The sequence below is a fragment of the Stegostoma tigrinum genome, chromosome 20 (assembly GCF_030684315.1).
Source record: "Stegostoma tigrinum isolate sSteTig4 chromosome 20, sSteTig4.hap1, whole genome shotgun sequence".
NCBI lineage: Eukaryota > Metazoa > Chordata > Chondrichthyes > Orectolobiformes > Stegostomatidae > Stegostoma > Stegostoma tigrinum.
The window spans coordinates 44,978,230-44,994,999 of NC_081373.1; the positions used below are offsets into that span (position 1 = coordinate 44,978,230).

At 44.9% G+C, this 16,770-nt stretch overlaps 1 protein-coding gene across 4 annotated transcripts in view; it reads right to left on the reverse strand.

Moving 5' to 3' along the window:
- Window positions 1-7,110: 7,110 nt before the first annotated feature.
- Window positions 7,111-16,770, reverse strand: part of LOC125461906 (interferon-induced protein with tetratricopeptide repeats 5-like) — a 33,276-nt gene continuing 23,616 nt past the window's right edge. For all 4 annotated transcript variants that reach the window (XM_059652925.1, XM_059652926.1, XM_048551261.2 and 1 more), the window contains one exon: window positions 7,111-9,316. In XM_059652925.1, coding sequence (XP_059508908.1) covers window positions 7,834-9,316 — 1,483 coding nt within the window. In that variant the 3' untranslated portion in view covers window positions 7,111-7,833. The remainder of the gene's footprint in view (window positions 9,317-16,770) is intronic.

Below are 16,770 nucleotides of genomic sequence, written 5' to 3' on the forward strand. Positions count from 1 at the left end.
TTGGCCACAGATAAGAGCCATCACTTACCAGCAGGGAATTTGAGTATTTTCTGAAGGTGAATAGTATTCAACATATAAGGACAGCTCCATACCATCATTATCCAATCATCTGGCAGAAAGTGCAGTCCAGACTTTGAAGGTAGACATAAAGAAACAGTCTACAGCTTCACTAGGTACCAAACTGTCCAGGTTACTATGTGATTATACGATCAGCATTCATGTTTCTACAGGGATAGGTCCAGTGGTGTTGCTAATGGGGAGAAAACTCCACAACAGGTTAAACCTAAACTTCCCAGACCTGGTGAGGGAATTGTGAAATGGCATCAGGAACACCAATGCTCGACACAAGACTCTGCTAAGCGAGAGAGATAGTTTACTTCTGGGGAGAAAGTTTGGTGTAGGAATCAGGGGAATGGCCCGCATTGGTAAGAAGTATGGTCAACACTGGACGAAGCTTTTAATGTCCCATCTAAATAAAATAACAACTCAATATTGGCCAACTAAACAGCATGCTAGGAATTGGATCAGGCCAGAAAGAAGGTAAGCAAACTAGCTACCTTGATCGTTTATAATGAATAGGTGTTAATGAGGTAGTGGAACAGAGCTTGTAAACCAGGAAGTTTGCAGCAGTCACTGTCAAATTGAATCAAGCCAGACAGATATGCAAGCCACTCAGAGATAGATCCAGGGTAAATTGATCTTAGTAGGATAATAGATCGGCACAACATCGTGCGCCAAAGGGCCTGTACTGTGCTGTACTGTTCTATGTTCTGAAGAGTAGAACGGATGGTGGAAGTTGAAAAGAAAAGGTATGTGGAACTCTGGAGTCAAGCCACAAGAAGAACCAAGACCTATCTCATGATAGTGTCAGAGGGATCAAATGTGCTTTGTCTGTCATGCCTCCAAATTAGAGGGGCTGGAATGAAAATTTAGTGAAAGCCGGAGCCCAAATACAATCAACTTCCATATCCTTGATAAACTAGAAAGGGTGGCAAGGAGCCAGAGATTGGGTCGGAGGCCCAGAGTGAAAGACATGTGGTGCAGAGTCAGGGAGCTATAGCTCGGCAATGAGCCAGAGCTTGAGTCAGGGACCTAGAGCAGCAGAAGAACAAACTGTATTCCATTGTCAGATTCACAGAGTAAAAGCACAGGGTAAAACGGCCCTTTGGGTATTAAACTGGTTGAAGTATCTGTACTAAAATAATTGCAGCTAAAAAACATGAGACATTGTTTACATTGATTCACAAGCTCGCTGTGAAACAGTGGGGTCTCTGGAGGATCAGTCCTATACTTTCCCTAAAAATTGAATCAAACCAGGCAGAGGCACAAGCCGTTCAGAGATCATGAGAACTGCTGATGCTGGAGTCAGAGATAACACAGTGTGGAGCTGGAGGAACACAGCAGGTCAGGCATCATCAGAAGAGAAGGAAAGTTGATGTTTTGGGCTAGGACCCTTAAAAAAAAGCCATTCACCCTGATTGGCTATTGAATTGGTTGTTATTGCGACAATGCTGCAATATTTTCCATGGAGGAATAGATCAGAGTTTCAGTTGGTAACAAGGTGTAGAGCTGGATGATTTCTGACGAAGTCTAGGCCCGAAACATCAGCTTTCCTGCTCCTACGATGCTGCTTGGCCTGCTGTGTTCATCCAGATCTACACCTTGTTATCTCAGATCCTCCAGCATCTGGAGTTCCTGCTCTCTCTGAAAGAGTTTCAGTCGAACTGTTTTTGAGACAGTTAGCCTCCTAGGGTCAGCTCAATCAATAGGGGAAACTATAATATCTAATACTGTCTTTTTGTAAAGGTTCTCAGGGCTGGGGATAAGTTGTGGGGAGAACACATTATGGGTAAAGTAAAGGATAGCGTGAGAAAGGGGATAGCAATAGCAAGTGCTATAACTCACACTGAGAGCTTGATCAGATTGCCCAAATCCTGCAGAGGGAGGACGCTGCAGCTGATAGTAACATTGAAGAATTGACCAAAGAGATAGGCGAGAAACAGGTACAAGTATTGAAGACACGCTACCTGACTGGAAGATCAGCAATTTATGGTTGATAGCTTGGGTCGTCAGAAAAAAATTGTAAGATCATTAAGACACAGGATAGCAACAAATCACTCAATTGTGAGACCAGTGTGAAGATCTACAAAGGTGGATATGGGCAGTATACCAGATGTCTAAAATGATGCAGCAAGGAAGATCGGTGGGCCGTACAAAATGCTTAAGGGAGGTGGAACATTTAAAAGTGCACTGAAAGCAAGTAGGGCATAGTTTGTGCTTTTTCAGACAAATGTAGCAAGAATGAACCTGATGGGGGGGCTCTAAGTGAGGTAGCCTGGCAGCATGAGTGAGCCACGGGTCACCGAGATGGCTCAGAGCCACTGAATGCAGACCCATCACCAGTGTTTGGATCCAACGTCCCATCCACATCCCCTGAAAGGTGCATTGTCCCTGATGACCTGCCAATGAACCCCATAGTTACCATTAGATCCAGCACACAGGGGAGTGCTGCAAATTCCTGCAGATCCCAACTATGCAATATGCCTTTTGGTGTAAACCAGTTTGGGGACAGGTCATCTAGTGAAAGAATTCTTCCACCAAATGCACCAGATCTGCCTAGAACAGGGGTTGGATGATGAGGAGGAAAAGAAATTTGTATTATGAACCCCTGAGAGTAAAGTCAGATCAACTGTCCCAGAGACTCAATACCCAGTATAGGGACTTCAGAGGAGCTGAAAGCAGCCATTAACGCTGCAGTGGAGTGCAATCAAGGTGATCGTGCAGAAGATCTTCACAAAACCCGACAGACAAAGGGAGAACACCCTTCAGCCCTTGTTGCTCATTTATTTGCTGTTTCCAGTGCTCTCATTGGGCCAGGTCTCCAATAGGAGACCCAAGGCTCAGAACCCCGATCTCCCATATCACACTACAGGCTCAAACAGCATAGGACCACCTCAATCCTGATGAGAATACTCGCGCAGAACCGTGGCTCCTATGTTGAATGGCTAGGAGATGGGAAAGGGAAAGCATCAAAAATAAAAGCAGTCCCACAGATTGCCTCTGTGGCTTGGAGGAATGAGTGGTAGGACATAGGAAGGGCTCTGTCCCAAGCAGCTTTGGGCTTTGCAGAACAAGGGTCGGGTCAAGGTGATAACTCCTGCTATGTATGTGGCCAGGAAGGACACTTTGCCTAGGAGTGCCCTCAACAGGGCTCCCATCGCCAGAAGAAGGTATTGAGCCCCTGTACCCCTAGTTGGACCAGAGAGATGAGTGCCCACGAACATAGTTCAAAAAGAATGTGGGGACCTGGGCTTTGAGTCCACCCTCCAGCCTCATGAATGGTCTATTTTGGTACCAAGAACCCTAATATAGGGCCAATGGTATACAGGGTTTGGTGTTCATATGCAAGACATAATGTAGGGGTGTGGTGTGATAGTGGTGGGGATTGTGAGAGAGTGGGCAGTCAAGCCATCCTCAAATATGAGAGCACAAGGAGCGGGATTGGCAATTGTAGACTTTGTGGTAGAACAACCGGAGGTTTTCAGAAAAAAAAAGGCAATAATCTGTTCAGAGAGTATATTCAAAACAACTATAGGCGCCAAACATGTTCGAAAGAAAGTTGAAACCCACTGTAAGATCACTCTACTCAGAAATAAAAGAGCAGATGTACTGGGCAGGGAAGGAGCACATACTGGCATGGCATGGCACAACGAGGCACGGCAGGGGTTGAACCAGCAAAGCTCATGGAAGACTTAAGGCCCAGTATTGTAGCAGCACATAGATTGAGGAAGGCATGACAATCTCAGAAACTTCTGTGGGACAAACACGTGAACCCCATGGACTATAAAGCAGGGGATGACACAGTGATGTTTAGAGCCAGAACCTTACTGTCCCCACATGTACTGCACCCTGCCTAATCATTGAAAAATTGAAACTGAAAGAACTGCGGATGCTGTAAATCAGGAACAGAAACAAAGTTGCTAGAAAAGCTCAGCAGGTCTGGCATGATCTGTGGAGGAAAGAAACAGAGTCAAATGGGTTCTGAGGAAGGGTCACCGGACCCATAACTTTAACCCTGATTTTTTTTCTTCACAGATGGTCGGCCGGAGGAAGGGAGCTCTGAAATAAATAGAGAATGAAGGGGTGGGGCTGGGGAAGGTAGGTGGGATGGTGATAGGTCAGAGCAGGTAGGCAATGGTGGGGATTGATCAGTGAGATGGGAGGAGTGGATAGGTGGGATGGGAGATGGACAGCTTGTGTCAGGTCAAGGAGGTGGAAATGATAGGGAGGGTTGGTCATGGGATGAGGCCGGTTGAAATTGGTAAAAATCCACATTAGGCCATTGGGCTGTGGGCTCTGTAAGTTCTGTTTCCAGTTTGCAGGTGGTGGGTGTGTGACAGCCACTTCATTGACAGCTCACTTCCTACCCAGGTGAGGTGATGGCACTGATACAAATTTTAAAATGAGATAGGTAACAGTTTCAGATTTTGAAATTTGGTGGGATTTCACTTTCAAATTTTCTGTACTTAAGGTATGGAGACTCAGAGATTAAACTGTGGTATTCACAGAAACTGCACTTGTTTCTTTTTGTCACATGTCCTCGTTAAAGGAAATTTACAAGTGACTGTTCCTGCTCCTCTGATGCTGCCTGACCTGCTGTGGTCCTCCAGCTCCACACTATTATCACCAGTTGCAATAATTAGCATTTCTAGGAGGTCCTTCATCATATCCATGTATATGGTTTATTTATTTAACTCCAGTCCCAGAAATCCTCCCACCAGATGGTGATTGTAATTTCATTAACCTCACCCTTGGGATAGTTGAGGGAAAGACTGGTTTTGTAGGGTTGTGTACATATCTATCTTGTGTTTCAATGATAATAAACAACGTCGCATGGTAAGCCATGTCTCAATATTAGGGTAAAACGAATCCCACTAAGTGAGCAAGTAGATCAGACCAGACAAAAACGAAGCTTGCAACATAAGGTCAGGTCCGGTGATGTGTAAGGGTGGGTATGTGCAATGGTCTGAACAAACATGTGGACCATATGAAAGCTACAAACTTGCAAACTGTGTGGGAGTAAAACGTGCCTGACACCTCAACTGCCTCTCTGACTATTCTGGAACCCATGGGTTCTCCCTGCCAATCAAGCATTGAAGATACCTTGGAATCCGAAATGGGCACAGCAGATGTCACCACCTCATCCCCTTTGGTGCCTGAAGAGGGGAATGAATTTCTTCTGAGATGCTCTGGGTGCAAGAGGTGTGTGTCTGTGTGTTATGCACGTGCTTTACATTGGTGGAACCTTTGGTTTTCTCAGGAGCATGACTTGGGGGGATTTCAGGGATTTGCATGTACATGTTGATCTTCTGGCTGGTTGGAGACTGGCAGCATCTTCGGTTTGTTTATTATGTCCATGTCAATGGTGTGAACCTTTGATCTTTAACTCATAAAATTTGCGCCTAATACTGCCTCTCTCATGAACACCTAAAGAAGGCCTGAGGCTCTGAAAGCTTGTGTTTGTAAATAAAGCTGTTGGACTGTAACTTGGCGTCATGTGACTTCTGATATTGTCCACCCGAGTCCAACACTGGCACCTCCACATTATTTCAGACTGTTACACATAAGAGCTGACGTCTGTGACCAGCTGATCATACCACTCTGTCAATCATGTCTGCTGGGAACATAAGAACAGATGTCTACCTTCTCCCCTCTGGGGCAGTACAACATATCCATTTATTCATTTTATATATTTAGCTTAAAATTTATAGTCTTAGTGGTTTACCAGAAAGCAAATGATGACCGGTAGATGCCAAGTATGGGACTCAGATGACAGCAGCTGAGACATTTTGTGTATATTCATGAAGATGTCATTTGTTCAGTTTTGCAAAGCATTCATCTTGAAGGAATTAAAGCTTGCATGTGTGTGTATCTATGATGTAAAATTCAAAGCAAAATCTCTTGTATATTCAAAGAAATTGTAATTTACAGCATTACTCCCTACCCTTGAGGATTAGAATTGGAACAGGCTTTGCACTTGAACTTGAATAGAATTTTTACTGCAATATCTGGGCTTGTTCTAGCACTAAAGGGTATCAATAAGTTATCCAGGTTAAGCAGTTTGAAATTCCCTCAAATGGTTGGCAAAAAGGTTAAGCCAATCCATCTCCAGAGGAGGAGATTAAGAAAGAACTTGACGCTCCTCATTTTCCAGTGTGAAATCTTTCACGTTTTGATACTGGTTTATCCTTAAGAGGAGCTAGTGTTGCATTCAATTTCTGGATGGTGATCAGAGATAGGGAGATCACTTTTCTCTCACTGTGCATCAAAAGGAATGGAGTAGGGATCTATGATATCAAAAAGAATTGGATAAAGCACTGAAGGTTGCAACCAAACCAGTCATTCATCTGCCTCATCCATCATGTTATTCTGTAGATAACCATGATTTGCATGTGGAATGAACTTCCGGATGAAGTTGTGGATGTGGATACAATTATAACATTTAAAAGGCATTTGAATGGGTATATGAATAGGAAAGGTCTGGAGGGATATGGGCCAGGAGCAGGCAGGTGGGACTAGTTTAGTTTGGGATTATGTTTGGCATGGACTGGTTGGACCAAAGGGTCTGGTTTCATGCTGTATGACTCTATACATCAGAGTGTATCAGAGGCAGAGATGGGGGAACCTGACCTGGTGCTAAAAGCCCCAAGAGAAGAAACAAAACAAAAACTGGCTATATCCTCAGCCTCAGAGGGGGAGGGATGTAATGATTGTAACGAGGTCGGGCAGGTTGACCTCATAGAATATGAGTTCCCCGATTGTACCGGCTTATCAGCCCCAATCAAGGAGCACTGGCTGACAGATATAAACAGGAGTGTCAGGGTTCTGTTCACTCTGAGAGCTGGTTCTGAAGGAGCTGGATCATGTCAAGCACTCTCCATGTGTAACTAAAGCGGAACTTGGTGATGAGATAGTGGCTTCTGTAGAGTTACGTTACTTATCATGGATTAACACAGTGTGCACCACATTAATGGATTTCATTCACCCTGATTGACAACACAAATTGAATGTTACCCACATTGTAATTTTATTTGGACATTCACTGTTTGAGTCGACAATTACAATCACAATTTGGAGTTTCACTTTCAATTTTAACTGTTTTCTTCTTTTTAATGCATTCTTTTATCCTTTATCCCCGACATTCTCTGAACCTGAATGTGATATTTAACTGAGTCATGAACCCAAGGCAGGAACTAGAGAAATTATTTAGATCTGAAATGCCCTCACCAAACCCATCTGGAGCTAAAATCAGGCCGATGTTAATTTATTATTGTTTTAAACAAGTTCATATAATTCCAAAAAGAATTACTATGAATCTGAACTTTGATCCCTTATGTCCAACGTTACATTTTTACCAATTCAAGCTAATCAAAATCTCTAACTACGGAAATGATTATGATTTTGTTAGTTTGACAGTGTGGGCAATATTCCTGAATTAAATACACGTAGGATGATTGCATTCAGACCATTGAGAAAATCAAACATATAGGAGCAAAATGCTCACTTAAAGAAAGCCAAAAAGTCGATTAATGAAAGTGTAAAATAAAGAAGTGCAGATATTGGAGATCTGAAACAAACAAAAACAGAAACTGCTGGAGGAACTTAGCAGGTCTGGCAACACCCATGAAGATAAAAGGATCACTGGACTCGAAATATGAACTCTATTTTCTCTTCACCGATGTTGCCAGACCCGCTAAATTTCTCTATTAATGAACATGAGCCTCTCTAAATCTGTTTATAACTCAGTGCAGTCGATGTATTTCAACATATCATTTAGTTTTCATAGGGAGAGTTGTTTCTGCCCTCAATGGAAAGGCGTAGCTCACAAAGAGCACTTAAATATTCGTCATTGTCAGGATCAAACTCCAAAGCCTTTTTAAAGCATTCAATCGCTTCATACTTCTCCCCATCGAGCTGGTGCAGGAATCCCCGAACACCAAGGGCCTCACTCTCTCTTGGATTCCTGCAAAGCTGTCTTGCGGCTAACTTCTCCAGGTTTTCACGGCACTTTTTCCGTTCCACTGAGTTGTAATTAACTTTCACTCCCTCCAGAAAATGTCGGATGGCTTTTGATTCTGAATTCTTGCGATTCAATTGGAATAACCCTACCGCTAAACGTATCGCTTGCTTGTTCTCTGGGCGAATACATTCCAGTGTCAGGAGATGGCTGTAGATTTCCTGTGCTTTGTCATATTCTTCATTTAATGAGCAAATTGCTGCAAAATCGAGGCTGGGCTTGACAGATGTCACTGACTCTTTCTTGAAAGACTTTTCAAAATGGTACTTGCATTTATTGATCAGCTCAGCTTTCTGTTGAAATGCCGGATTGCAAGGATCTTTAGTGAGTGGATTATTGAGCATTCGATCCAATTTGGTTCTGTAACATTGACCTATTTTATGATGTATGAAGGTAGAGTGTGGGCTAATTTCTAATCCTCTCTCCAACAGCTCCAGAGCCTTATCCACGTTGTTGCAGAGTCGGTAAAACTGAGCTGCATATCGGAGCACATAAGGGAGATCAGGGGACTTCTGCAATGCTCGTTCAACTAAAGTGAGTGCTTCAACATTTTTTCCGTTTCGTTGTAGTTTGAGAGCCAACAGCACCATGGATACAGAGTCATTGGGATCAAGCTCCAGCACACGTTCAAACCACTTCACTGATTCCATGGGCCCACGATGCTCTGGGGTCCCAGAAAACCATTCCAAACGAGACAGAACAGTGGCATAGCCAATGTTCCACTCAATGTTGTTAGGATCTTTCTCCAGGGCCTTTTTAAAACATTCCTTTGCTTCTTCATAATATTGAGCAGCAGAGCTCAACAGCGACCAACCCTTCTCCCCATAAACCTCGGGTATCATTGCTGTAAACTGAGATGCTTCAGGGAATAGTTTACAGACCATCTCCAGCTTGTCGAGGTAGGACTGAGCGTCTTCCAGTTGCTCCATGTGATAATAAACCCAGGCATTGTTTCCATAGGTGACAATGATTCTTTTCTCAAACTCATCTTGATGTTGCTCCTTCAGAATCTTTTCAGCTTCCTTTAAATTCTGAATTGCCTCTTCACAGTTTCCTTGCAGACAGTTTACAAAAGCTAGTTGGTTGTAAGACCTGTCTTGATATTTCACATCAAGTTGTATTGAATCTTCTAATCTTTGTTTCATATCGTACAAGTCAATGGTTTCTTTCTGTGGGGCCCACGTAAAGTGACATTGAAGCTGATCAAGCTTCACTCTCAACAAATCCTTCTGTGTGTCACTGCAAGAGAATAAAATGAATCAAAAGTTATCACATACAAACTGAAGCCATGCCTCTCTTCTATCCATTCATTTAAAAACTGCCTCAGCTGGCTCTAGTATCTTTAATTCTGGCTGATGTATTTGCTGTATGTCAGTAGTTTACTCATGTACTGTGCAGGAACACAAGGACTCCCACTCTCAGTAATATAAGGAGGAACACTGGGTCAAGTACTCAGTCAGAGGGGAAGTGACGGCCTAGCGGCTGTATCCCCAGACTATTAATCCAGAAACTCAGCTAATCTTCTTGAAACCCAGGTTCGAATCCTGCTATGGTAGATGATGAAAACTGAATTCACCTCAAAAAAGTCTGCAATTACTGATGACCATGAAACTTTTGCCAGTTGTCGGGAAATCCCACCTGGTTCACTAATGTCCTTCAGGGAAAGAAATCTACCATCCACACCTGGTCTGGCCTACATGTGACACCAGACCCAAAGCAATGTGGTTGACTCTCAAATGCCCTCTGAAATGGCCTAACAAGTCATTCAGTCGTACCAATCATTACAAAGTCTCAAGGAAATGAAACTGGACGGATCACCTGGCATCGATATAGGCACCAGAAAAACCAACAGCAGAGCCAGCCCTGTGGATCCTGCTAAGTCTTCCTTACTGACATCTCAGGGCTAGTTCCAAAACTGGAAGAGGTGTCTCACAGCCTGATACAATCATGTAATCATACCTTACAAGCAATTTCCCAGACAGCATCATACCACCTGTGGATATATCCTGTCCCACGGGAAAGATAGTCCCAGCAGAAAGTGCCGCACAGTGGTGTACAGTTGAGAGGGAATTGCCCTGGGAGTCCTCAACATTGACTCCACACCCCACGAAGTCTCATGGCTTCAGGTTAAACATGGGCAAGGGAACCTCCTGCTGGTTATCACATACTGTCTTCCCTCAGCTGATGAATTGGTACTCCTCCACATTGAACAACACTTGGAGGAAGCACTGAGGGGAAAGGCCATAAAACATGCTCTGGATGAGGGATTTCAATGTACACCATAAAGAATGGCTCGGCTGCAGTAATACCGATCAAGCTGGTCGGTTCCTAAAAGACGTAGCTGCTAGACTGGGTCTGCAGCAGGTGGTGAGGGAGCCAACAAGAGGGAAAAATATGCTTGACCTCATCCTTACCAATCTGTCCATGATAACATTGGCAAAGTGACTGCTGCACAGTCCTTGTAGGGATGAAGTCAACTCTTCACATTGATAATAACCTCCGTCATGTTCTGTGTCACTAGTGTTGCGCTAAATGGGACATACTTCGAAAAAATTTAACGACTCAACACTGGGATTCCTTAAGACACTGTGGGCCATCAACAGCAGCAGAATTGTAACCCAGCACAATCTGTAACCTCATGGCCTGGCATATCCTCCACTCAACTATTACCACATTATAACCTGCTCAGTGATGCCCAGTTTGAGTTCTGCAGGGCCACTCAGCTCCAGATCTCATTACAGCCTTGGCTCAAACATGGATAAAAGAGCTGAATTCCAGAGCTGAGGTGAGAGTGACAGCCCTTGACATCGAGGCAGTATTCATCCTAGTGCGACATCAAGGAGCTCCAGCAAAATTGGAATCAATGGGTATCGGGGGCAAAATCTCCAGTGGTTGGAGTCGTAACTGACACTTAGAGGGATGGTCGTGGTTGTTGGAGGTCAGTCATCTCAGGTCCAGGTCATCTCTGCAGGAGTTCCTCAGGGTAGTGTCCTCGGCCCAACCATCTTCAGCTGCTTCATCAATGACCTTCCCTCCACCATAAGTTCAGAGTTGTGGATGTTCACTGCCGATTGTACAATGTTCAGCACCATTCACAACTCTGTAGATACTGAAGCAGTCCATGTTCAAATGCAACAAGTTCTGGATAATATTTAGGCTTGGGCTGGCAGGTGGCAAGTAATATTTGTGCTACACAGATGCCAGGCTATGGCCATCGTGAACAAAAGACAATCTAATCACTGCCTCTTGGTATTCAACAGAGTTACTATCATTGAATTCCCCACTATCAACATCCTGGGGGTTATGATTGACCAGAAACTCAACTGGACTCACCACATAACCACACGGCTACAAAAGCAGGCCAGAAGCTAAGAATACTGTGGTGAGTAACTCACATCCTGACTCCTCAAAACCTGTCCATCATCTACAAGGCACAAGGATGGAGTGTGATGGAACACAGGAGGCAGGAGGAGCGGGAGTGTTAACCAGGTAGCTTCCGGGAAAGGGAGTCACTGTTTTAAAAACTTACCGCGAGCGTCGGGGCCCTCCATTTTTTGTTTCAGCAGCAGGAGGAGCGGGTGCGTTGACCAGGTAGCTGTCGGGAAGGTGAGTCACTGTTTTAAAAACTTACCTCGTGAATAGGCGGAGGGACGCTGAGCAGGAGCCGACACGGGACTGGTGAGTGATTGAGGTAATATATTTGTGTGGTTGCGTTACCCGAAACACTACCCGGGTAGTGTCTCCCACCCATCCTCCTCTTCTAACCAAAAAAAAAGGTTCTGTGTGCCAGATTGGTAAGGTAACTAGTTTTTTTTATTCTTTATTTTTCAGCAATCTCTTTGGGAACTTAGAATAATGGGAATGGAGGTCAGGGCAGTTGAATGTTCCTCCTGCAGAATGTGGGAGGTAAGCGTCACCACTAGTGTCCCTGCTGACTACATCTGCGGGAAGTGCACCCAACTCCAGCTCCTTGAAAACCGCGTTAGGGATCTGGAGCTGGAGCTGGATGAACTTAGAATCATTTGGGAGGCAGAGGGGGTTATTGAGAGGAGTTACAGGGAGGTAGTCACTCCTCAGGTACAAGAAAAGGGCAGATGGGTTACGGTCAGGGGACGGAACGGGAACCGGCAGGCAGTGCAGGGATCCCCTGTGGCCATTCCCCTCAACAATAAGTATACTGTTTTGGATACTGTTGGGGGGGGGGGGACTTACCAGGAGAAAGCAGTGGGGCACAGGTCTCTGGCACAGAGTCTGTCCCTACTGCTCAGCAGGGAAGGGGGAAGAGGAGCAGGGCAGTAGCCATTGGGGACTCCATAGTTAGGGGGACAGATAGGAGGTTCTGTGGGGACGAGAGAGACTTATGGTTGGTGTGTTGCCTCCCAGGTGCCAGGGTTCGTGATGTCTCTGATTGTGTTTTTGAGATTCTTAAGGGGGAGGGGGAGCAGCCCCATGTCGTGGTCCACATAGGCACCAATGACATAGGTAGGAGGAGAGATGGGGATTTAAGGCAGAAATTCAGGGAGCTAGGATGGAAGCTGAGAGCTAGGATGAACAGAGTTGTTGTCTCTGGCTTGTTGCCTGTGCCACGTGCTAGTGAGGCGAGGAATAGGGAGAGAGAGGAGTTGAACACGTGGCTACAGGGGTGGTGCAGGAGGGAGGGTTTTGGATTCTTGGATAATTGGGGCTCTTTCTGGGGTAGGTGGGACCTCCACAAGCAAGATGGTCTTCACCTGAACCAGAGGGGTACCAATATCCTGGGGGGGAGATTCGCTAAGGGTATTCGGGCGGGTTTAAACTCATTCAGCAGAAGGATGGGAACCAAAATTGTAGTTCGAGTATAGAAAAGTTTGAGAGTAGTGATGTCCGAAATAAAATTTCAGAGAAGCAAGATGGCACTGGCAAGCAAGAAGTTGGAATGAAGTGTGTCTACTTCAACGCCAGGAGCGTCCGGAATAAGGTGGGTGAACTTGCAGCATGGGTTGGTACCTGGGACTTCGATGTTGTGGCCATTTCGGAGACATGGATAGAGCAGGGACAGGAATGGTTGTTGCAGGTTCCGGGATTTAGATGTTTCAGTAAGAACAGAAAAGATGGTAAAAGGGGCGGAGGTGTGGCATTGTTGGTCAAGGACAGTATTACAGTTGCAGAAAGGATGTTTGGGGATTCGTCAACTGAGGTAGTATGGGCTGAGGTTAGAAACAGGAAAGGAGAGGTCACCGTGTTGAGAGTTTTCTATAGGCCTCCGAATAGTTCCAGATATGTAGAGGAAAGGACAGCAAAGATGCTTCTCGATAGGAGTGAGAGAGACAGGGGACTTCAACTTTCCAAATATTGACTGGGAACATAGAACATAGAACATAGAACATTACAGCACAGTACAGGCCCTTCATCCCTCGATGTTGTGCCGACCTGTCATACCGATCTGAAGCCTATCTAACCTACACTATTCCATGTACGTCCATATGCTTGTCCAATGATGACTTAAATGTACTTAAAGTTAGCGAATCTACTACCATTGCAGGCAAAGCGTTCCATTCCCTTACTACTCTCTGAGTAAAGAAACTACCTCTGACATCTGTCCTATATCTTTCACCCCTCAATTTAAGGCTATGTCCCCTTGTGCTCACCATCACCATCCTAGGAAAAAGGCTCTCCCTATCTACCCTATCTAACCCTCTGATTATTTTATATGTTTCACTTAACACTATAGTTCAAGTACTATTGATGGGTCCGTTTTTGTCCAGTGTGTGCAGGAGGGCTTCCTGACACAGTATGTAGACAGGCCAACAAGGGGCAAAGCCACATTAGATTTGGTACTGGGTAATGAGGCTGGCCAGGTGTTAGATTTTGAAGTAGGTGAGCACTTTGGTGATAGCGATCACAATTCTGTTATGTTTACTTTAGTGATGGAAAGGGATAGGTGTATACCACTGGGCAAGAGTTATAGCTGGGGGAAAGGCAATTACGATGAGATTAGGCAAAATTTAGGGAGCATAGGATGGGGAAGGAAACTGCAGGGCGTGGGCACATTAGAAACGTGGAGTTTATTCAAGGAAAAGCTCCTGTGTGTCCTAGATAAGTATATACACCTGTCAGGCAGGGAGGAAACTGTAGAGCACGGGAGCTGTGGCTTACGAAGGAAGTGGAATCTCTGGTCAAGAGGAAGAAGAAGGGTCATGTTAGGATGAGATGTGAAGGCTCAGTCAGGGCGCTTGAGGGTTACAAGGTAGCCAGGAAAGACCTAAAGAGAGAGCTCAGAAGAGCCAGGAAGAGACATGAGAAGTTGTTGGTGGATAGGATCAGGGTAAACCCTAAGGCTTTCTATAGGTATTTAAGGAATAAAGGAATGACGAGAGTAGGATTAGGGCCAATCAAAGGATAGTAGTAGAAAGTTGTGTGTGGAGCCAGAGGAGATAGGGGAAGCACTAAATGAATATTTTTTCAACAGTATTCACTCTAGAAAACAACAATGTTGTTGAGGAGAATACTGAGATAGAGGCTACTCGACTAGGTGGGATTGAGGTTCACAAGGAAGAGCTATTAGAAATCCTACAGAGTGTGAAAATAGATAAGTCACCTGGGCTGGATGGAATTTATCCTAGGATCCTCTGGGAAGCCAGGGAGGAGATTGCCGAGCCTTTGGCATTGATCTTTATTGATCGTCATTGTCTACAGGAATAGTGCCAGAAGACTGGAGGATAGCAAATGTGGTTCCCTTGTTCAAGAAGGGGAGTAGAGACAACCCTGGTAATTATAGACCAGTGAGCCTTACTTCAGTTGTTGGTAAAGTGTTGGAAAGGTTATAAGGGATAGGATTTATAATCATCTAGAAAAGAATAACTTGATTAGGGATACTCAGCACGGTTTTTTGAAGGAAAGGTCGTGCCTCACAAACCTTATTGAGTTCTTTGAGAAGGTGACCAAACAGATAGATGAGAGTAAACTGGTTGATGTGGTGTATATGGATTTCAGCAAGGCATTCGATAAGGTTCCCCACAGTAGGCTATTATACAAAATGCGGAGGAATGGGATTGTGGGAGATATTGCAGTTTGGATCAGAAATTGGCTTGCTGAAAGAAGACAGAGGGTGGTAGTTGATGGGAAATGTTCATCCTGGAGACCAGTTACTAGTGGTGTACCGCCAGGGTCGGTGTTGGGTCCGGCTGCTGTTTGTCATTTTTATAAATGACCTGTATGAGGGCGTAGAAGGATGGGTTAGTAAATTTGCAGACAACAATAAGGTCGGTGGAGTTGTGGATAGTGACGAAGGATATTGTAGGGTACAGAGAGACATAGTTAAGCTGCAGAGCTGGGATGAGAGGTGGAAAATGGAGTTTAATGTGGACAAGTGTGAGGTGATTCACTTTGGTAGGAGCAACCGGGATGCAAGTTACTGGGCTAATGGTAAGATTCTTGGTAGTGTAGATGCACAAAGAGATCTCGGTGTCCATGTACACAGATCCTTGAAAGTTGCCACCCAGGCTGACAGGGCTGTTAAGAAGGCATACAGTGTTTTAGCTTTTATTAGTGGAGGAATCAAGTTCCGGAACCATGAGCTTATGGTGAAACTGTACAAGACTCTGCTGCGGCCGCTCTTGGAATATAGCGTACAGTCTGGTCACCGCGTTATAAGGATGTGGAAGCTTTGGAAAGAGTGCAGAGGAGATTTACTAGGATGTTGCCTGGCATGGAGGGAAGGTCTTACGAGGAAAGGCTGAGGGATTTGAGGCTATTCTCGTTAGAGAGAAGAAGGTTGAGAGGTGACTTAATTGAGTCATATAAAATAATCAGAGGGTTAGATAGGGTGGATAGGGAGAGCCTTCCAAATCTAACACCTGGCCGGCCTCATTATCCAGTACCAAATCTAATGTGGCTTCCCCCTTTGTTGGCCTGTCTACTTACTGTGTCAGGAAGCCCTCCTGCACACACTGGACAAAAATGGGCCCATTTATAGTACTTGAACTATAGTGTTAATTGAAACATATAAAATAATCAGAGGGTTAGATAGGGTGGATAGGGAGAGCCTTTTTCCTAGGATGGTGATGGTGAGCACAAGGGGGCACAGCTTTAAATTGAGGGGTGAAAGATATAGGACAGATGTCAGAGGTAGTTTCTTTACTCAGAGAGTAGTAAGGGAATGGAACGCTTTGCCTGCAATGGTAGTAGATTCTCCAACTTTAAGTACATTTAAGTCATCATTGGGCAACCATATGGACGTACTTGGAATAGTGTAGGTTAGTTGGGCTTCAGATTGGTATGACAGGTTGGCACAACATCGAGGGCCGAAGGGCCTGTACTGTGCTGTAATGTTCTATGTTCTATGTAATACTGCCCACTTGCCTGGATGAGTGCAGCTCCAACAATGCACAAGCAGCTTGACACCATCCAGGACAAAGCAGCCCCTGCTTGATTGGCATTACACCCATAAGAATCCATTCCCTCCACCACAGGCGCTCAGCAGCAGCAGTGTGTACTATCTACAAAGACGCACTGCAGAAATTCACCAAAGATCCTCATACACCACCTTCCAAACCCACTTCCACGTAGAAGGACAAGGGCAGCGGATAAATGGAACACCACCACCTCCAACTTCTCCTCCAAGCGACTCACCATACTGACTTGGAAATATATCACTGTTCCTTCACTGTCGCTGGGTCCAAGTCCTGGAACTCCTTCCCCAGTGGCATTGTGGG